Source organism: Poecilia reticulata, linkage group LG3, assembly GCF_000633615.1.
Source record: "Poecilia reticulata strain Guanapo linkage group LG3, Guppy_female_1.0+MT, whole genome shotgun sequence".
NCBI classification, from domain to species: domain Eukaryota; kingdom Metazoa; phylum Chordata; class Actinopteri; order Cyprinodontiformes; family Poeciliidae; genus Poecilia; species Poecilia reticulata.
The window spans coordinates 13130635-13152376 of record NC_024333.1 but is presented as its reverse complement, the minus strand read 5'-3'; the positions used below and the strand labels follow the sequence as shown (position 1 = coordinate 13152376).

Sequence of the window (21742 nt, the reverse complement as noted above, 5' to 3'; positions counted from 1 at the left end):
TTATTATTATTATTATTATTATTATTATTATTATTATTATTATTATTATTATTATTATTATTATTATTATTATTATTATTATTATTATTCCTTTACATTTGTCAATAATAGCAGCAATAAGGGTCAAAAGAGTTTGTGCTTTTGACAGAATGTGATCCTGTTGTCATTTATACCAATTAGAACAACGTAGCATTTTCACCTCATGATTAGCTGAAACCAAATATTTTCATACACTGTCTGAAAAAAAGATAACCTTTCTTTCTCTCAGTGTCTGACTTTACATAAAACTGATTTCTTCTTAATTCAAGTCTGTTAGGATTAAGAAAATGATTTATTTTTTTCCATATACCAGAATGAGAGAGACTTCTTATTCAGTTTTATTATTTACTTGCAACAAAACACCCCCACAACATAATGCTGCCAGTCCTCTTTAGGATATTTTCTTAGGGATACACAAGCCTGTCTCCTAAAATATAGGTATTCACCTTGGAATATATTTGTAAGCTTGAATCTGACTTTTGAGCCGTTACTCTTTTGGAGAAATTGTTGTGGCATTTAGTAAATAGAAATAATTTCCGTCTTTTTAATTGGCTGATAGTAGGAAAAGTCCAGTCTGTTTTAATGTCAGACAGTGAGGGTATATAAAAAAAAAAAGTTTATGTAACCTTTTATAGCTTATAAATAAAAATCTGTTTTCGACTGTACAAAACCAGACTTGTATCAAAAGACAGAATTTTTGCATGCTTAGGTGAAAAACTCATATTTTTGCAAGTGTCAGCATTCGATTCCTGCTTTCGGCGTGCTCTACTTCTCTGCTGCTTTTTTTTAATGCGAGTATTTGAGCTGCTGAACTGTGAAGTGTTCTGTCTGAGCCGAGAAAATCTTGGCTTCATGACAAGATGGGAAAGTTGGGTCTGCGACACAAGCACAACTGAATGAATGTAGCGACATGTCGCAGTCTTTAGGAGCCCCGTCCACTCTGAGTCTGCAGCCATCTGTCTGGACCAGGTTATCCGCTTCTCTGAGCGCGAGAACCCTTTAGGAAACATGTCTGGTCCTGAATTAGTATTCCAGTGATAATCCTTCAAACAGTAAGCTCAGCAACAGAGATCTATTAGTTTGTTGAATCTGACTGCTGCACCTCTGAGGATAATTGGTGGTAAATATTTGAACTTCTGATTGATGATTTTATCATGTCTGTAGAATCCTTTTGCATGCTGAAAATGCTGTTGAAAATGAAAATGTATGTGTGGGGATATGGGAAAAATACTTTCCTGCTTTGACTCTGCATATTATACAAGAGTTTGGTGGTAAAATAACTGCTTGTTGGTCTATTTTTACTTTTAGCTTTTCTTGAAATCTGGTAAATTGCTTTGAAGTCGTTACATCACTTTTATAAAAAATCGTTTATAAAGATTTTCTACTGCAAGTTTTGAAGTGATGATCTACAGGACATGGCATTTCTAAAAAAATCACTACTTTACCTTCTCATTGTGCTATTTTACCTCTTAGAAGTCTGAAACGGTTTTATTTAGTGAGTGTAACTGTGTTCTGATGACATGAACTCTTTTAGATCATTAGTTTCTACATAATCTATTAAGAAAGACTCTTCTTGAGTCAACTCCAAACTTGTTAAGACTAAGGAGCATTTCTTCAGTTTTTTTTTCTTTCATGTAATATTTCAATTCTCTGAAATCCCTTCTTTTCTTCTTTTCTGCCTTGACTTAGGTCCTGCCTTCGTGGGAATAGTAAGGGAAGACTGGGCCACCCACAACAGCATCGCCCTCTCCTGGTCAGAAGTAGAACAGCCACCTTCAGACATTGTGGACTATGAAGTCAAATACTATGAAAAGGTAAAATTATTAAATATCAGTGATACTTTATCACTTTTGCTTTCACCTCGTCTGATTTTAAAGATATTCAGATTTAAAAAAGATGTGTCTTGGTCTCTGATAACACGCAGGAGTACAACCCAGTTATCTAATTCTTGTTTAGCATTTACTTGTTATCTGTTCACGCCCATCAGGAGCAGGAGCAGCTGAGCTACTCGTCAACCCGGACCAAATCCACCAGGGTGGTAGTCACAGGCCTCAGACCCTCGACCCTTTACGTCTTCCATGTGCGGGCTCGTACTTCAGCCGGCTACACAGCTTACAGCCCCAACTTTGAGTTTGCAACTGCACCTGAGGGTATGAGGGTGGATGTTGGAGTTTGTGTTCATAAAGGCTCGGTCTGAGGTAGAAAGATGGCATGTTTTCAAGTCGCACACTTTTCAAGCAATCCATTAGATGCTCAAATTATTATCATCAGCTAAATCCTTATAGAAATTTGTGGTCTTTCTTTGCCGGAGATCAATAAAACTAATTACTGTTGTTCAGCTGTTAGCTATGCCACAAGCCCAAAACTCCTTCAAAATTCCTTTTGATTTTGCTGGAAATATAATATGATATAATATAATAATATAGTATAATAATATTATATAATATGACTCTTCAGAAGTTTAGACAATAACCGTCAAACATATCATTTTTGAGATTTTCATAATTGTTTTTATATATATATATATTTTTTTTACACCAACTGTCTGGAAAGTCTATTTCTAGCAACTGCATCTGAACATGTTTTTTTATGTTAATTGTAAGATTACACTTTGTTGAATGTTTGCTGTTGCAGCTTCTCCTCTGGGAAGTGATCAAATCAATGCAATGATCTACAAACTGTACTGCTATCTATCATAGCCAGAGCACCTTAAATTGACAGAAGCTGCCTTGAGGATTTCTGTCAACAACTGCAGCTGAATTAAAGATCAGCTATTATCCACCAGTAGAGATACAAATAAAAATAAAAACTATAGAAAGGAGAAGACAGCCTGGGTATGTACAAGTAAAGCTAAAAAAATGTGAACACTGTGAAAGATGTGGGCTATTCATTGAAGGTTGAGTGGAAGGAAGAAAAGTCATACAAAACGGTTCACCAGTAACGGGGATGACCACAACCTTAAGAGCCATTTGAGAATGTTAAGGAGCTTTATAAGGAGTCACCCGAGGCTGGATATCAGGAACTGATATGCAAAGATGATGCCGATTCATGAGTTACAAATAGGGAACATCAGAGGTATCTTACAGGGGCTAAGGAGAAAGGAAAGTTGGCGTTGTATTTGGAAATCAAGGTCAGAGAGTTTGGAGAGAGAGTGGAGAGGCACAGAATCCATGTTGTTTAAAGTCCAGAGTGAAGTTTCCACAGATAGTGTTGGTTCTGGTTGCCATAACATCTGCTGGCGTTAGTTCACTGTTTTATTTCTGAAATGAGGCTTATGTTTAAAATATCCAATTATAATTAGTCTTATTTATTATTCAAATTATCTAAGACTTTTTGAATATTGGGTTTCTATTATAAGCTACAAGGTTATAAATATTTCAGTTTAGGTGTAAATAAATCAACACAATATTTAACTTTCACTTCCTGAAATAAGTGACAAAATTTTGAACTTTTTTCATGATATTTAATTTTTTTTGTGTGTTGTGCTAGGAAACGGTTTGTTCATTTTTCCATCGTCACCTCTTGCTTTCCTCTCACCTTCTGTAGATCCAGACATTGCTGATCAGGGTCAGGTTCTGGTTGTTGTCACAGCTTCTGTTGGCGGCTTCTCCCTTCTGGTCATCCTCACCCTCTTCCTCCTCATCACAGGACGGTGAGTCTTCTTCGTTTTCGACTGCTCATCCCTGTGCCGTTCTGCACAAACACCATTCCTTCTCCAACTCTACAAAGTAATGCTTCAGAAATCTGTTAATGGACTCTTTTTTTTGCCACTGAGCAGACACTCTTATTTTCCAAATGGCTGAACCCATTTTCTGCCTAATTACCCAGCATGTAACACACGTACCAGCAGTTTGCTCCATTCCATTAACCTCCACAGGTTTGCCCAGACTGTTGTTGTCTGTTCACCTCTCGTTAACAGGGATTTACCTTTAGAAGCTCGCGTAAAAAAAAAAAAAACTATAAAAATTAACACAAAAAAAAAAAAATCACAACTGCAGTTCTAATCACTATCTATTCAGTTTACCTCTGGTCAGTGATGTAAACTGAAACTATCTGAACTATCTGAGAATATGTCTTTCACAAATGGTGAAAGACATATTCTAACCTTTGTTCCTGACTGTTGTCACTAAAATGTCCATTCCAATTTCACCTGAAATACATTGTATTTGAGTTTTAAAACATTTATGGTGACATTTCTGTTTCAGTGTGTATCACTAACCAGATAGGAACGAAAGCTGTTTTGTTGGGCTTTGTGCTCTGGGAGAGATTCAGTACCAGTTTTTATGAGTAGGTGTCAGAAAACGTATAGCATGAAAATGACCTTTACAATCCATTATATTTGATTTTGCTGCATTTTATTTAAGCATCAGTGACTCAATAAAAGTATGGTAAAACTATTTAAATATATGCTTACAGCAATAAAAAAAAAGTCCTGCTGCATTTTAAATCATGATATTTTCAAAGAGCAAGTTTCCACTTTTACTTAAAAATAAGTGCCTCCTTTAGTTTTATTGCTTATTTTGTATCAATTTATACCAAATAAGGAATATTCTATTTAGAATATATTCTTATTCTATTTAGTCTCGCATGTCTCTAATTTTCAGCTGTATTAGCAATTTAACTATGTGGTTCTGAAACGGTAACACTTTTGTTCATTTGGTTCTTCTGTGCAGGTGTCAGGGATACATTAAAGCCAGGATGAAGTCAGAAGATAAAAGAACTCGTTTCCACAGTGGACATGGTACTGTATATAAAGTTGTGTTTTGTTCTCTTTCTCTCTTTCCCTTGCACAAGTGTGTTTTTTATTCTTAGTTTGCCTCACACTGGTTAGTATAGTAACCAGCTCCCAGAACCTTTAATTTTCACATAAACTTGTACTAGCGAGTCTCGTTTGGAAAAGATGCATTCTTTATCTAGAGCATCCGTTTTCATTTTAAAAGCAGGTGCTCTTATTTGCACTCATCTCAAACGTCCGTCCTCTCATTAAAAAACCATGCTTGCTTGCAAATTTGTCCTGCCTCAAAGCTGTCTTTCTGGACTCTGAGTTCCTCATGCATAAATATTCTCTCCTACTGCTCTCCCCCTGTTCTTCACACTCAAACCTGCCCTCCTCAAATTTAACCTAGACAGGGCTTGATACAATCAATGTCATGTGGCTGAATGAAAGAAGGCTGTGGTGTCTCTGGTCTACCATTTTGGTCCCACAGACCCGATTTGCACTGTCAGAGAACCCAGACCGTAACTCTGCCTGGTTGTCCCAGCTAACAGAATGACAGCATGAAGGTTACATCACTTATTTCTTTTGGATGTTCTTGTGGCAGAGCTCACAAACAGCAAACTGATTGAATTTGGGTGCTTTGTACCAAGGACTGTGGACACTTACTCATGAGAAAAATATTTATGATTTAAATATTTTCATATTTACATTTTTAAAAACTATATGCACAATATTTTCAATTAAAGAAAACGGAACGGTGTTGTTGTAGATTTTCATCTAAATGGAGGAATGGAGTTTTGTCTGTTCCACCCATAAAGACTATTTGTAAAAGATCACGTTGAATTTCTGCAAGGAAAGACGGGTTCGTTGAAGTTGTTAAAAGGTTCATATTTAAATTAATATTTACATGCAAATATTACCAGCTTATACAGTCAAAGTTATTTAAAGGAGGCAATGATGTCTTCTTTGAACTGTTACCACTACAAATGTGCAATATTTGTGCATTTCTCTATGAGGATATGGGTTTGAGAGATATTTATAATATCTGAGTGCAGAAATGGGAAATGTTGCTGTTAGATTTAGCATGTAATGAAAGCGTATCCTTTAATACATGTTGTCTCTGTTTGTTGAAATATAAGTGAATCAGAAATATATATTTTAAGTTATTCTGAAACCACAATCCCTTCTTTCAAGGATCATTTGTTGGCAAAAGTTACAATATTGGAAAGAAATACAATGGTTGTTAGGAGCTGAGTGACATTTTAGTTGAAAATATTTTTTGAGATAGCATTGACAGTTAAGGAGAAAAGGATACAGTCAGTCTCAAAAGGCTTGAAGGAATTACTTCTTACAAGAAAAAAATAAACTGAATTTATTCAGAATCCTTGAGAAAATGGCTGAATTTCTCAAACGTCATTTGTGTAATTTCCAGTGATAATCAGAATTATATCTCTAAAAATAACAATATTGATGGAAGCAGGAGTTGATTAGCTCTAAGAAGGCTGGCAAAATAAGTTTAAATGTGAGTCTTGGCATACAATTTGAGAAAGACATGTTGGTTTATAGTCCGAGAAAGTTAAGTGACTGAAGAACAAAGAGAATTGATCAGCGGCTGCCTTTGTTCACCTTACAGAATCAGAGAAAAATCTGAGGAAAAAGGAAATCTGAATGTGAAGGAACACATTAGCAAAATGGGCAAATGACCCAAGGATACATCAGATGAACAGCATTTAGTAGCGTAGAAAGGCAGAACAAATCCAACTCACTTTCAGATTGTCACAAAGTGGAGTTTGAAATATTACAAAATGAAATGCAAATTGCATCAGTTGCAGTACGTGCCTTGTATAGTTAATTTAGAAACATATCCAAGAAAACTGCAATGAGACAGATCCGCTTTGCAGAGCTTCTGTCTTTTTCCTGCCTTTCAAACATCATAGTAAACTCCTTTTATTGGATTTTTACAAAATACGCTCTTTCCTTTGAGAATTGCTGCACTGCCCATATTATGGGGGTAAAATTACAGATAACTGTGAGTTATTGATTTCCCTGAAGGAACAATGTATCTTTCTTTGGGAACTAAGTGATCCTCCGTGTTATACTGAAGCCATTTGTGCTGTGGAGTTTCAATTTGATTCCATCGGGGTGGGGGGCTAGTCAGACTCTTGAGAAAGCTGTTCTGTCTTGTTTGGGCCGTATGGCGAGACATTTGATTGATCTGGAACAAACAAGGAGGACAGTGAAGATTAATGCTACAACACATGGAATTAACCAATATATTCACAGATCTGCTCTGCTGTTGCGTTAACCTACCACAGTTTCTGTTTGAGCTTACGATTATTGTCTGTGTTCAGATTTTTTTCTCTTATTGAATAAAAAATAAACTGTTTTTTTTTTCTTCTTGGTTGACAATAATTTCAAAAATTCAAGTTATCTAAATGTATTGACTAATTTGTTAATTGCATAAAGGCGAGGCCTTTCATCAGTTATTGCACATCTATGATTATGTAGGCTGATTTAGACTCATTTTGGCACATTAAATATAATGCATTGTTGAAGGCAAACATTTTATTTGTTGTATGGTTATGCTTTTTTTTTTTTGCAGTTGGCACTTTAAATTTCTCAAAGAATAACCCACAAATTATAAAGCATGGCATATAAGTTATTGTATACTTTTATATCATTTTATTTAAGCTATAGCTAACAAGTCCTAGTTAGAAGGTTATACCAAAATTTATTTATTTTGTGTCTTAATTGCTAAATGTTTTTGCAAGTAGATACTTTTTTAATCGAATTATAAATTGTTGTGGTAGAGTTAATCTGCAGATGAATTAGATATATGCTAACCTACTGTGATGTGGCACGACCTGTCCAGGGTGTAGCCCAGCGCCCCATGACTGCTGGATAGGCGCAACAATAGACAGATGGATAGCTCTATATTAAAAACTACATTTAGCTCAGAAACTGGAATGATACTGTTTCCACGTGTTTGCTGAAATCCCTGAAAGGATTTAATGTTATTTTGATAGCTGTAATTCTTGTCTTCTCTGGTATTTCCTTGCTTGTTTTTTCCTGGTTTTGTTACTGGAGGCTCAGGCAGGTAGTGCCAGCAGGCTCAACAAACTAGTAAAAAACAGATTCTTCTTCTTCTTCGTCTTCTACAGACACCCCAGAGACAGAGGTGCAATTCAGACTCCAGACTTGAATCTGTCTCAAACAAATCTTTCAACTTTCTGCAATGTGAGCTGACAAAGCTATAAAGTACATTTTGTCTCAACCTCTCCTGCTAGAGGTGTCCCATGGTCTCCTTCTAGTTAGTGTTTGTGCCAGTCATCATCCACCCGGCTCTGCAGCAGCATCCCAAGGCTCGCCCAAACAGCAGGTTGCTGGAGTCTGGCCGCCTATAGTATTGGGGTTATAACTTTGGGGATTTTTCTCACCTTCATACTTCATATTTATTCCACAGTTTTTTTTCCCATCTCTTGACAGAAATACAGCAAAGTTAAAAGATCATAGAAACAAGTAACAGTGTTGGAAAAAAGATGTCTAGGTTGAAAAAGCCTTGTCTCTTAAGAAAAATTAGCCCACGTATAATGAAGAGTTGTGAGCTGCTATAAGCCAATATTTGATTAGTTTTCTACATTAGATGTTGAAGGTTGTTGGAAGATCTTAAGGTTCAAGATTTGGCACATACTGCTCTGTGTGATAAAAAAAATATATACTGAAACTAACCCAAGGCTCAAAACAGGGAGCCTTGTTTTGAGCCAAATTAAAAGATATGTATCTATAAGATTTTTAAAAAGTAATTGAAGTGTACAAATGTGTGATAGTTACTGTATATATTTTAATGTGAAGACAGTGCAAATGAAAAACTCTAGTAGAAAGTGGACACAAAACAAAGAAGCTCATGATGTATAAATATCAATATCAAAAGTACATTTGCTGAAACAGAATCAAAAAACAGTTGTCAGCTTGTGATTTAAACACACATTAATAGATTGATTAAAGAATGAAATATGATGTGCCGCTCATGTAAGTGTTCCTGTGTTACTACAGAATGTCTCTACTTTGCGTGTATATATTGCATATTTTTTTTACATACCAACATTTCCATGAAAAACATCCATGGAAAGTTTGAAAGAAATATCTAATATGTTGTGATGTTCATGTATGTCTTTTATGTATCAGTCCCATTTTCTGGAATAAAGACGTACGTGGACCCAGACACATATGAAGACCCAACACAGGCTGTGGAAGAATTCGCAAAGGAGATAGACCCCTCGTACATATGTATTGACAGAGTGATTGGTGCTGGTGAGATTATTACTAATCCTTATCAGTAGATTGCTGTAATTTGTGAATTTATACACAGTGCCTGGAAGTTTGAGAGCATTTTCAAAGTGTGGTGTCACCTTAACTTAGGTGCTGTTTTGTAAAAATATTACACAAGTCTGCCTAAGCTGTCTCAGTTATTATTATTGGGCACTTGAGAAAGAGACATGATCTCATTTTATGTCAAGGAAGATAGTAAAAATTAATGATTAATACTATAAACTTGTCATTGAAGGTTTATATGGTGTCTAATTGCAGCTGTTTTTAAGGAAATTTATGGTTTTGTGGCTTAGACATGAAAAGTTGAAACTGCGGACCTCAATCAACACTTTTCATTAAACTAACAAATGGTCCCTGCACTAAATACCGAGGGTTGCTGCCGTTTGATTTCCTGTCACACAGTCTCCATCTAGTGGACAAGAAGCGCAATTACCAAAATTCAGGATAAAGGCGAAATGACAAAGTTCTGTTACAGTTTTACAAGAAACATTTAATCAAATATTTTTTATTACCTTAGTAATGTAAAGTTGTGTCTGCTAAAGCCCAGTATGAAGAGTTCATATGTTAATACCAGAAGGAAAATAACTATAATACATTACTAAAGAGTCTGATTCAGTACATAGGAGTTAGTCTTGATTTGTCTTAACAGGTGAGTTTGGAGAGGTGTGTAGTGGGCGCCTGCGTATTCCTGGAAGAAAGGACGTTGCTGTGGCAATAAAGACTCTTAAAGGTGGCTATATGGAAGAGCAGAGACGGGAGTTTCTGCGCGAGGCCTCCATCATAGGACAGTTCAACAACTCTAACATCATCAGGCTGGAGGGAGTTGTCACTAAGAGTGAGCTGAATTAATTTTTTTGTGTAAAACCATTGTATTTTATTCTTAAACAAAAAAAAAACAATGGTTATATTATCTTCGGATATTTTATATATCTTACCAGCAGTCTACTTATGTTTATTTGTAATCACCTTTCAATAGAGGCTCGCTTTTAAAATCCAATCCCCTTTTGTTTTCTGCTTGCACCTTTCAAATCGTTTCACACAAGTACTTTTCTCCATTCTTTCAGGTAGACCGGTGATGATAGTAGTGGAGTACATGGAAAATGGAGCGCTTGACGCTTTCCTGCGGGTATTGAGAGTTTTTTTTTATTATTCAGATATTTATTTGTACATCAAATACAGGAAAAAAAAAAAACACTTACTTATTTATCTTGTTTTCTCTGTTGTCTGCATCTCCAAACTCCAGACCCGTGAGGGCCAGTTCACTGTGCTCCAGCTGATTGGCATGCTGCGTGGCATTGCAGTCGGCATGATATACCTTTCAGACATGGGTTATGTTCACAGGGACCTGGCTGCTCGCAACATCTTGGTGGATGAAAACTTGGTGTGCAAGGTGTCAGATTTTGGCATGTCGAGGATCCTTGAAGATGACTCTGAATCCGCTTACACAGCTACAGTGAGTGCGGAAATGGCAGCTCCAAAATGATTTTATGGTAAAACAAACTCTGAGGATGATTCTGTGTTTCTTTGAATCAGGGAGGAAAAATACCGATACGCTGGACAGCGCCAGAGGCTATTGCTTATGGAAAGTTTTCTTCAGCTAGTGACATATGGAGCTATGCCATTGTTATGTGGGAGGTGATGTCATATGGTGAACGGCCCTACTGGGAAATGTCCAATCAAGATGTAAGTTTCTGTTTACATACAATCAATCAAAGCTCCAAGATTATCAAAATGATGTCATTTTAACAATAAAAACATCTAATCCAGTAGTTGTTTTTTGCTGACATTTCTCTTAGGTTATTTTATCAATTGAAGAAGGGTATCGTCTGCCAGCACCAATTGGCTGTCCTGTGGCCCTACACCAGTTGATGCTGCACTGCTGGCAGAAGGAGTCCAGCCAACGCCCAAGCTTTAACAATGTGGTTTCTTTCCTTGACAAACTCATGATTAATCCCAGTAGTATGCTGACTCTGGTCAATGACGCTCTAAGGTAAATGTCAGTTTATTATAAATGTCCGTGACTGCATCCAAACCACAAACAAAGACGAAGTATTACAACCGTACTAAAAAAAATAAAACAATAAATTACGAGAATAGTCATAAAATTTTGAGAATAAAGTTATAATACTATGATAATAAGGTTGTATTATGAGAATAAATGTCATAATATTACAAGAATAAAGTCATATGTGAATAAAGTGGAAATAATATGAGAATAAAGTCATAATATTTTTTGAATAAAGTCACAATACCATGACTTTATTCTCATAATGCTATGACTTTATTCTTGTAATATTATTTTTTATTTTCTTAGTGTAGCCCTAATAGCAAAAATGACAATTACACTTTTACAAAAAGTAGTTATTTTTTAGTTTACTTTTGACCTTTATTAATAATAATTGAAATGTATTTTCATAAGTGAAAAAAAAATCAAAAATATAGTACATCCCATACCTCAGTGAAAGAAGAGTAGCATTTCTAAAGTGTATTTTGTTTTTTAAAAAATAATTTACTTTGCACTATTAACTAGCCAAATAAAATCATTCAGTTTGTTGGCATGCCAACTTGACTTTGTATCAGCTAATATGCTGTTTGTCTTCTCAGTTTTTCAGACTCTCCTGAGGAGATGCCAGACTACCCTCTTTTCATCTCTATCGGCGACTGGCTAGACTCCATCAAAATGAGCCAGTATAAGAGCAACTTCCTTGCAGCAGGATACACTACACTGGATTCTATTGCAACTATGAGTATAGAGTAAGTGGAGCTAAATTATAAGGAGTGATGCTACACACAAATAGAAGAAAGAATTGCATTAAACTCAAAGAAAAATGGGAACACTGTCAAAGCATTGCATCAAGAACTGTGTGGAGTGTGCAGAGTGCTGTATATGAGAAGGCATGTACAAAGGTCATTGTTTTTGACATGCCAAATAAATATGTATGGCAGCTTAGTTTCAGTTCACATTAAGAGTAGCTAATTATACAACTTCATCACATTTTCAGGATCCTTAATATTTTTATATACAATTTAATTTTGATGTTTGTTTTTATTACATTAATCCTGCTATGCTAAATATGTAAACTTTTTAGACCAACCTTTCTTCAACTTCCCTTGATTTCAGCTCTTAAAGTTCAAGTTTCTGTACAAGCAAAAGCTTTGTTGAATTCTGCTATGTAAAACCAGATAATTCTCCTTCTCCTCTTCAGGGACATCAAACGCATTGGAGTTTGTTTGATTGGCCACCAGAGGAGAATCATAAGCAGCATACAGTCTCTTCGACTGCAACTTCATCACATCCATCAGAGTGGATTTCAAGTTTGAGACCATTTCACAAAACCAGACTGTGTTTTTGCACATCCAGCTGCCGATCCTTGGCATCATCATCCAACCAATTGCACAAACACTGGACTGTTAGGTGTTGCCAGTATCACATGCTGCTCATGAGGGAGGGGTCTTGGTACTAGACCCACGGCTGTCCAGATAAGTTGCACTCATAATCCCAACTATCATCTCTTCGGACAGCTTCCACAACAATCAACCTCTGTCAGCATTGGCCAAACCGGGTCTTTTTATTATCTCAGCAAGTACTAGAATTCACTTGAATTTAGGACTTCATGTCTCTAGTGTCTATTCAAGTGTTCACCAATACCTCTTATCTTTCCAAGTGACAATCCAATGGTTTCTATTGACTTTGAAAGGTGTCAAGTCAGTTACCTCATGACCAGGGAAGATGAGGAGAGGTGGTATACAGTATACAGGATATACTGTATACCATCTGGTGATTTATGAGAAATAATGTGGTTCTAAGATTTCCAACTGGTTTTAAACAACAACAAAAAAAGTTCCACAATGATTTTTGAACTGAAGACCACTGAATGTCAAACAATTTTTAGAAATGTATGTTCTCTCCTTATGATAATGCAGTATGTCTTGTACAAAAAAGTCTTGTGAAAGTTGTATGTTTTATTCTGTAAGTTTCTTCCTTAATAAACAACTATATTTTAATGCTGCTTTTTGCTCAAACTCTAAAAAACATCTTTGTGCCACGCTGGTTTTGTGGTTAATGCGCAACAATAAACGGGAAGCTTTAAGCGCCTGTAGACAATCATCTTCATGTGAACAGTCTCAAGGCATGAAGTCTTATCAGGTATCTAAACAGACACTTGAAGGTCATATGGTGATAAGTACATGGTCATTTTTAAAAATAACAAACCGGCAATAAGTAATAACACTCAATTTACTCCTTTATAATCATTACGATTAAAGGTTTTAAATTTTGGGTTTGCCAAACATTATTACACGTCTATCCATAGATATGATTACGCCACTACCACCGTAACAACCAATCACCGCGGAGCAGACCAATCGTTGCCGAGCAACACAATGACCAATCACGGTAGACCCCTGTGCGGCTGACGTAGAAAACGTCTTCCGTTGCCCCGGTGATACAACCTAGCGGCAAGACGTTGGTCTCCCAGCAACGTAGTGTAAATATCCAGTTATATTTTTATTCTATGTAGTATGAGAGAGCAGCAGAGAAATGAATGAAACATCAGTTAGTGAAATACAAAGACTGGGACTGCACTAGCTGATCCAATATTAGCAACATAGCACGGGCGAATTACAGGTAAGTTACAGCTCTACTTAACAATCTGCGACAGGATAATACGGGCTAACGTTAGCGATATCGTAGCTAGGCTAACCGCGGTGTTGGTCTTCGCTACAATTGCATAACTACATTTGGATTATTTAAGAGTGGAAATATGTTGTGAATTTTTTTTTTAGAAAGACCACGGAAAGTTCTGTCTATGTTGTATTGAAATGACTGAAGTAGTTAACTTTCAAACAGCTAACGGTTAGCAGTGGCTTGCTAGCGACTATCGTGACAGAGATTAAATAGCTGTTAGCGTGTAGTAAATGCGACCAAATCTGGTTAGAACCACCAAACACCTATCTGCGACAGGATACACTGTGCATTAACTACACTGGGTGTAGATAATGCTCTTATATTCTTTTTTTTTATCACTGATATGATCACAATTTGATATAGATTTACAATTGGGTGTTAAATGTCACAGTTTGATGTTCATAGAAAATAACCTGGTTGCTATTTAAAATAAACGAATTCCATGTACATTCATTATTAATCAAAACATTATTTTGCTCTGCTTGATATTTTTGTGTGAAAGAGACTTAGCACCATGACCATAGTTCCTGAATGGTTCAGCTAATTGAGGGATATGGACATTACCAGAGATTTACCAGAGATTTCTCGATTTTTAGTTAATTTCGCTGCATGAAAGGAATTTCTGTTCCTCATTGATCTTTGCTCTGTTTTAGGATACACTGGGCTTTTCTAAACTTAAAAGAGGCTATAGTTTTCCTTAAAACATTTTAGCTAGCAACCAGATTAGTGTGATGCACCTTTTTATGCACTTGCTCAGTACGTGTTAATTTTAATCAGAGCTGGTTGCAGGTCAATGATTGTAATATCAAAATTAGACAACTTCCATGCTTAAAGTGTGACTGGGTGAATGTAGGCGTTTAGTAGCCGTTATGAATGGAAAAGTCCTATATTAATTCAGTTTTTGTGCATCTTGGTAGTTGAATAGGACTCTTATAAAGTAGTGAATATAATATGCTATAATATTTTAGTAGCCATGCATCCATTTTCTTCAAAGCATGAATATATTTAGCCTGTTGGATGGACGCTACCCACCTGCATCTTATTTAAACCTCAGTGTTTGAGATACTAAAGGTCTCAAGAGGGAAAGGTGCCTAATAATGGCTGAAAACAAAAAAGAGAAGAGAAAAATATAAGTTCATTAAAACTGATATCACCATTACTGCTCTGAAAGTGTGATCAACTTGTGTCTATTATAGATTTCCTTTCTGTTCCTTACCTCTTCTTATTTGTAATTTTAACCTACTAACTTTTGCTTTTTTTGTTTTCATTGAAGGCTCACAGCTGATGGTTGCTTGCTAGCCAATGGGACTATTTGACAAGTTGGTCGGATGGCTGGGCTTAAAGAAGGAGGTGAATGTGCTCTGCCTGGGCCTGGACAACAGTGGCAAAACCACCATCATCAACAAACTCAAGCCTTCCAATGTAAGTGAATGATCCAGTGAAATTTGTGCACTTGTATTTAATACACCTCACACTGACATATATGCTGTGCATGTCCTTTTTGTGTTTTAAATGTGTTGTCCTGCAGTTATGTTGATCGGCTGTTGCACAACATTATTTACAATGCAATTAAGTAAAAAACAAAAATCCTTTCTTACATGAAAATAAAATGAACATTGCCTGTGTGAGCTTTTCTTTGAGCCATTCCTCATTCCCCAATCTCTTTCTTTTAGGCCCAGGTGCAAGACATTGTTCCAACAATTGGCTTCAGTATAGAGAAGTTCAAGACATCCAGGTAGATACTTAATGCCATATAGTAAAAATTAAATGTCTTATTGTTTTACCACCTTGTTTTGATTTGAACATTTCGTCTGCTAAGTGATAGGATATGTGCTCCATGTGATTACTTTTAGGTTTCCAACTTTATTTATTTATTTATTTGATGATTTTTTTTCTGTTCTCCAGTCTTTCATTTACCGTCTTTGACATGTCCGGTCAAGGCAGATACAGGAATCTTTGGGAACATTACTACAAGTGAGTACACACATACAGTCTGGACTTTTGCCTTTTTTGGTGATATACATAGACATTTTATTCCCATTGCTCTCTTCTCAGGGAAGGGCAGGCTATCATATTTGTCATTGATAGTGCAGACAAGCTAAGAATGGTTGTAGCCAAAGAAGAATTGGAAACATTATTGAATCATCCCGGTAAGCTCTTTCTGATCTGTCTGCACAGTTTTTTTTTTATACTGTTCTATGTTTAATTCATACAAGTATGAATACAGATTTTTGGTTTATATTTTATAAACCACAGTCATTGAAGACACAAACATCAATGACTCCAAACCCGTTTTATTTTTGTTATGCATGTATGTGTGTGTGGATGGAAAACAAAGTATTCCACGAGTGAGAAACACAGTGAACCACTTTGCAGAACACATATTGAGCAATATTGTGTCAAATATTAAGCAATGGTGTCAGAATATTGTTCTTTATCATTCACCATCACAACTGTAGGTTGTTTACACTTTACTCACCGTTTTTGCTGCAGATATTAAACACAGGAGGATCCCCATCCTTTTCTTTGCTAACAAGATGGATGTCAGAGATGCTCTGTCTTCTGTCAAGGTCTCACAGCTGCTCTGTTTGGAGAACATCAAAGACAAGCCCTGGTACATCTGGTATGAACAGATTAAAACTCTTTGAAGTACTTGTCTCATAAACTGTACACTACTACTAATAATCTAACATAACTATTAAACCACAGGAGTGTATAGAACCAGTCATATACTCTTGTAACATTTTTTGGGATTGTTTTTTTTTTTTCTGCATGGTTGGTAGAAAAGCCTGGGTGGATGCAGGTTTTTGTTTTTCAGAACACATTTGTTGTTTTCCAGTGCCACTGATGCGATCAGAGGAGAAGGTTTACAAGAAGGAGTCGACTGGCTGCAAGGTGAGAGACCTAATGTGCATAATTGAAGACTAAAGTTCTGTATTATTGTTTTTTTCCCCCCTAGATTAATATGAAGTTTACTTTGCTATCTACTTTATTCTTACCTGATTACTTTTTAGTCAATTTGACACCAGAATAGCATTCAAAATCTAATAAAGTAACAACCACACATATTTGGTCATATTCCACATGTTTTTTGTTTTTTTTTTGGGGGGGGGTGGCGAGGTTAGACTCTGTTGAAGTTTTAAAATATTGGATCTGATTTTACCCAGTGGCTAACGTTTGGCTGTGACAAACGTTAGCCACGTTTGCCACGTTTGGGAAGTAGTGCCACGGCATATTTTCCAGCAATACAGTGGCTTGTTCATTGTTCTTGCTCCAACTTAAATTCCTCAAAATTTGAAAGTTTGACCAACAAGAACTGAATGGCTTCATTCACTTCCTTCGTTGTCATTACCAAGCTACAGTCACAACTCCTCCTTCTGTTTTCTTGACTGGTAAGGTTAAACATCAACCAGAGAAATCCAGCTCAATGGGAGAAATCCCAGTGGATCACTGAAGGCAGATGATTATCAAGTAGAATTGCGTAGAAAGGCAATGATCAGGCTAATTGGGCTCCAAAGCTGAGGAAAAACTTCTCACAGCTGGTTTTCATACACAGAACAGAGTTAGAAAGTTTGGGAAGTGCTTTTATTTATTTGGTTTTTTAATATACCAGACTGCCAATTTATTCGAAGCAGCTGTTCTAATAACAAATTAACCCACCACTGCTGTTAATGCCTATTTTCTAATGTAACTGCAGCTGTTCAGATTAGTTTCCTGTCCACATTAATACTCCACTCTTACTTTTTCCAACCTTGTTAGAGTTCTGTTAAGAAATGGTTATAACCTCAGGTTAAGTAGGTGGAGTTGTGGGTTGAGGAAGAGATAAACCAATGAGACGTATAGTTCTAACCTCAATAACGGGGAGCAGTGATGTGAATGAGGATTATTACATCGTTTTTATCTTACTATTTATTGAAGTGTCTTTGTTTCTGCCATTTTCTCATTGCTTTCTTGACCTATAGATATCTAGAATTTCAAGATGTCTTTATCTCTTATCAAGACAGTTACTTTTCCAAAGCATGTTCATAACAAATATGTGTCATTGTACAAGAATGTCCATGTCTTTTTTTTTTCTTTTTTTTTTTTCTGTTATGTTTAATGCCCTCATTCAAATCCTTCCATAGATCAAATTATACAGTGAGTACTGGTTGCTTTTTAATACTACTGTTGTTGAATTGTAGTTGTTTAGGATTTATAACTGGTTCCCTTCCCCATGTTGTTGTATCCTAAGCAGGTGAGTTTACATGAAGCCACCTGTGCAATGTATTTAAGCTAGAAACCTACCCATGTAAACTCTTCGTCTTGACCGTTCTTTGTCCAGTTTTCTTTTGGTAATCCTGAGAATTCAAAGAGACATATCTGTCTGTTATTAATATACATATGTGTTATATTTTGCTGAATAACCCTTTTCCTCCTTTTCTAGATCAAATCAAAGCAATGAAAACATGAGCGCATGAGGAGCAACCACCAGAATAATCACCATTACTCGCAGATATTTTTTTAAATAATTGTTTTGCTGTTTTTGAGGCACCACTTGACGTAGATGCTGTTTCTGATTACATATACGTGTTAAAGCAAGAAATGCAAATGTCCAAAAAGCAAGTCTTGGTAAGAGAAGTGCACAAAAATCAGCAGGTGAACTTGATAAATGCTTCCTATAACATTTTTAAGATTTGTTAAGATGCAATGTTATTTTGGTAAAATTTACTTTATTGTAAAATCATTGGGAATCAGAAGAAGAAAGAGGCAAAATGTGTTCAGATTCCTGCCTTTTCCAAAACTTCATTGGCTGTTTTATGCTTACACTAATAACAGGCATTTTGTCCTCACTGCAGATAATTTAGAATGGAGATGCTCAATTTTAAGCAAAGTTTCTCTAGGATAATAAACAAAAAAAAATTATAAAAATAGAAATCTAATACGACATAGTTAGCTGTAATGATCATATACAAATATTAAGTCAGTATATATACAGATGTGAAACAAGTAGGTGAAAACTGCAAATATAAGTCAAAACAAGCCTCTGCGAAGCTAAATTCCAGCCACTGTTCTTTTTTTGGCTTGATTCCATTTCTAATGAACAAGAAGTAATCATTCAAAAAGGCTGCTTTCAGTTTACTCTCAGTACTTCAATGAATCAAAGGCAGGCCAGAAAGCATAAAATTACAGTCTATACAAAAGATTTCTTTTTTGTTGTTGTTGTTTGTTTTTTTAAGGCTTTGATCTTTTTATATAGACTGACCTAGAGCTTGCCATAAAAGCAGCTTGTTTCGTCCATGTTAACATATGCTATTTCAGCCCTGGTTTCTAAAAATGTTTTCTGTGTTTTTAAGCCTTTTTTGATTAGAATTAATCAGTATTATAGATAGATAGATAGATAGATAGATAGATAGATAGATAGATAGATAGATAGATAGATAGATAGATAGATAGATAGATAGATAGATAGATAGATANAGATAGATAGATAGATAGATAGATAGATAGATAGATAGATAGATAGATAGATAGATAGATAGATAGATAGATAGATAGATAGATAGATAGATAGAAGGAAAAACGTACAACTAAGCTCTGATTTAAAAGCGGCAGCTACAAAGGCTTTATTTTGACTTTAATGCACTAAATTAAAATCAACAAATGTCTTTATTTTAATCCTTTATCTATGCTCTGTCAAAGGTTTGTGAATTGTGGCTAAATAATGTTTAGCAGCGAAAACCAAACAGAAACAACTTCTTCATCATTTTTAATGTCTTCCTGCAACAACTCAGAAAGTAACTGTTCCTGAAGCAAGACTTTATTTAACTGATTACAGCTTGTAGTCTGTCAAAGATGTTTTCCTTAACGTGAATGACATGTAACTGAAATGGTGCAGATGGAGATTGCTGTTTCAGTAACAATCATATTGAAGAAATGTAACCTTAAGAACCTCGACAAAACTTGAGGTGTTTGTAAAACATAATGGTAGATGTGTTATGTTGTATAGCAGATAAAGTTCAGAGAACCCCAAAGCTCTTCATGCTACATTCAATCAATCACCCGTTCTCACACACATAGAACATCCTCTAAACTGTTACCAAACTCTTATAAATTTGTTTAGATAGATAGGGAACATATGCTAAAAAGTCTGTGATAGTTGTCAGGAAAGCATCGCAAAATATGTTTTAATTTATGTTAGTTATTTAAAATGTTATAGCTGACAGTCTGATGCTGTTTTTGTTGTGAAAAGCTGGTGTACATTTTAGTGTCGTAAATCAGCAGGCAATGTTTTTTTCTTCAGCGCTTCGTCTGTGAAACAACCAAATCAAGAAAACTCCTGCTTACTCTCACAGTGGAAACCATGTGGATTTGTAATATTTCTGTGATTGTAAAATGTCTTGACTTGCTGTAAAGAGTTTAGTCAGTATCTTGTAGAGATCTCAGATCATTTCTGTAGGTCAACTGTCCTTGATTAATAATGTTTTATATTTTAAACTGATATCATTTGTAGACTATTTGCTGAAACTGCATTTTTCAAAGGCCTGTTTCTATTTTATTCCATTCTGTGTTTTAATTTTCAAATAATAAATTTTGTGGAAACCCAACATTTCTCCATGTTCACATGTAATGTTCATATATTCAGATGTTATCCCAAATATTCCATCTCTCTTCCTTTTATTCAGGCTTTTTTTTTAGAGATCTTGTGAGCTGCCAGCAACAGCTGCTCATTAAACCTCCAGTCCTGTGACTCTGAACACATTATTTGGTTGAATGTAATCAGTGAAGTTACAGATGTTGAAATGTTTTCTATAAAACTGGAACACAATATATATATATATATATATATATATATTTTTTACAATAGTTGTGCTCAGAAATGCACTAGGCATGTACATTATGTCTAATGGGATTCTTGATATGAACCAATCACACGAATGCCAAAGTTAAGATTCAGTGTTTGATTTAAAAGTGCCTCAAGGTTCTGCACCAACCATCTGTCCAACATGCCGTTAGCAGATTTTCCAGCTGTCTGCCGGATCTTTTAATTTTTGGCATAAATATTTCCCAGAATCATTCGGCACTCAAATGTTATCGCATTTCCTTTTATTTTGATCCAAAAGCTGGTTTGTATGTAACGCATGTAATGTTGGTAATAGATTTTAAATATGCGGCCACACAGTTTGCCATTGCAGGATGTTTTATTACTGTGCGTATTAACTGCTTACTAGAAACATGAGTTAAGGCTTCATTTCGATAGTTTTGGAATTAGTGACAAACTAAGAAAAGCTTAATATTTATAAACATAAAGCTCAAATCTATTTTATTTTTCATCTACGTGAATATTTTTGTTGTAAAAGCTTTGATCTAAATGTCCATATGTAATATAGTCTTTAATGATGTATACAAGTAACATGAAATATCAACATAGATGTCCTGTATCATAACTCCCAAATACAGGGTGGGTCATAAGTTTACATACATAGAAAAGATATAAACATTTTATGACAACCGTTTTTATCTTTGTGGGACTCTGTGTAATCGCTGCACGTCTTGGACCACTTCGTGGTTCATCTGAAACATTTCCACTTTTCTGAAACTTCCAAATAAGTTTTCCCACAGTGTCGTTGAGATGCTCGGTCCATGTTTTCTGTTAAAGTTTCGTGCAACCATGCGACTGCTTCCCGATGGCGACAACCATCAGTATAATTTCAATTCTTTGCTCTTTTGTCAAACGCATCTTCTTGGGTATCTGAAATATAAAAGTAATATACATTTTACATTCTCCTATGTATGGAAACTTATGGCCCAACCTGAATAACCTGTTTTACATATTCTGGTCTCTCTCCATGGTGCTGTTTCCTGCTCATTTGCCACCATTTACCATGACGAATAAGCATCTTCTCCAAGACAGTTTTTTTTCCCCCTCCTGTTGCTGGGTGTATGTGTGTAAGGATTTTTAAAAAGTCAGATTGTATCATTAAACCTCACTG

The 21742-nt window shown here is 35.6% G+C and overlaps 2 protein-coding genes across 3 annotated transcripts in view; both read left to right on the top strand.

Moving 5' to 3' along the window:
• The window catches only part of LOC103461943 (ephrin type-A receptor 6-like), a 65467-nt gene extending 52377 nt beyond the window's left edge, over window positions 1-13090 (top strand). The window contains exons 9-20 of the mRNA XM_008404351.2: window positions 1729-1853; window positions 2027-2189; window positions 3586-3691; window positions 4713-4780; window positions 8942-9067; window positions 9735-9920; window positions 10150-10211; window positions 10329-10538; window positions 10619-10768; window positions 10882-11075; window positions 11690-11839; window positions 12292-13090. Coding sequence (XP_008402573.1) covers window positions 1729-1853; window positions 2027-2189; window positions 3586-3691; window positions 4713-4780; window positions 8942-9067; window positions 9735-9920; window positions 10150-10211; window positions 10329-10538; window positions 10619-10768; window positions 10882-11075; window positions 11690-11839; window positions 12292-12406 — 1655 coding nt within the window. The 3' untranslated portion in view covers window positions 12407-13090. The remainder of the gene's footprint in view (window positions 1-1728; window positions 1854-2026; window positions 2190-3585; window positions 3692-4712; window positions 4781-8941; window positions 9068-9734; window positions 9921-10149; window positions 10212-10328; window positions 10539-10618; window positions 10769-10881; window positions 11076-11689; window positions 11840-12291) is intronic.
• A 422-nt stretch (window positions 13091-13512) lies between these two features.
• Window positions 13513-18813, top strand: arl6 (ARF like GTPase 6). 2 transcript variants are annotated; one of them, XM_008404352.2, is made up of 9 exons: window positions 13513-13712; window positions 15046-15194; window positions 15446-15507; window positions 15678-15746; window positions 15828-15922; window positions 16266-16395; window positions 16612-16667; window positions 17897-17909; window positions 18196-18813. In XM_008404352.2, exons 2-9 carry the CDS (start codon window positions 15075-15077, stop codon window positions 18227-18229), a joined length of 579 nt encoding a protein of 192 aa, XP_008402574.1. In that variant the 5' UTR covers window positions 13513-13712; window positions 15046-15074; the 3' UTR covers window positions 18230-18813. The 2 variants fall into 2 exon arrangements, with proteins under 2 accessions (XP_008402574.1, XP_008402575.1); XM_008404353.2 differs by lacking the exon at window positions 17897-17909 and having other exon boundaries at window positions 13514-13712.
• The last annotated feature ends 2929 nt before the right edge of the window (window positions 18814-21742 follow it).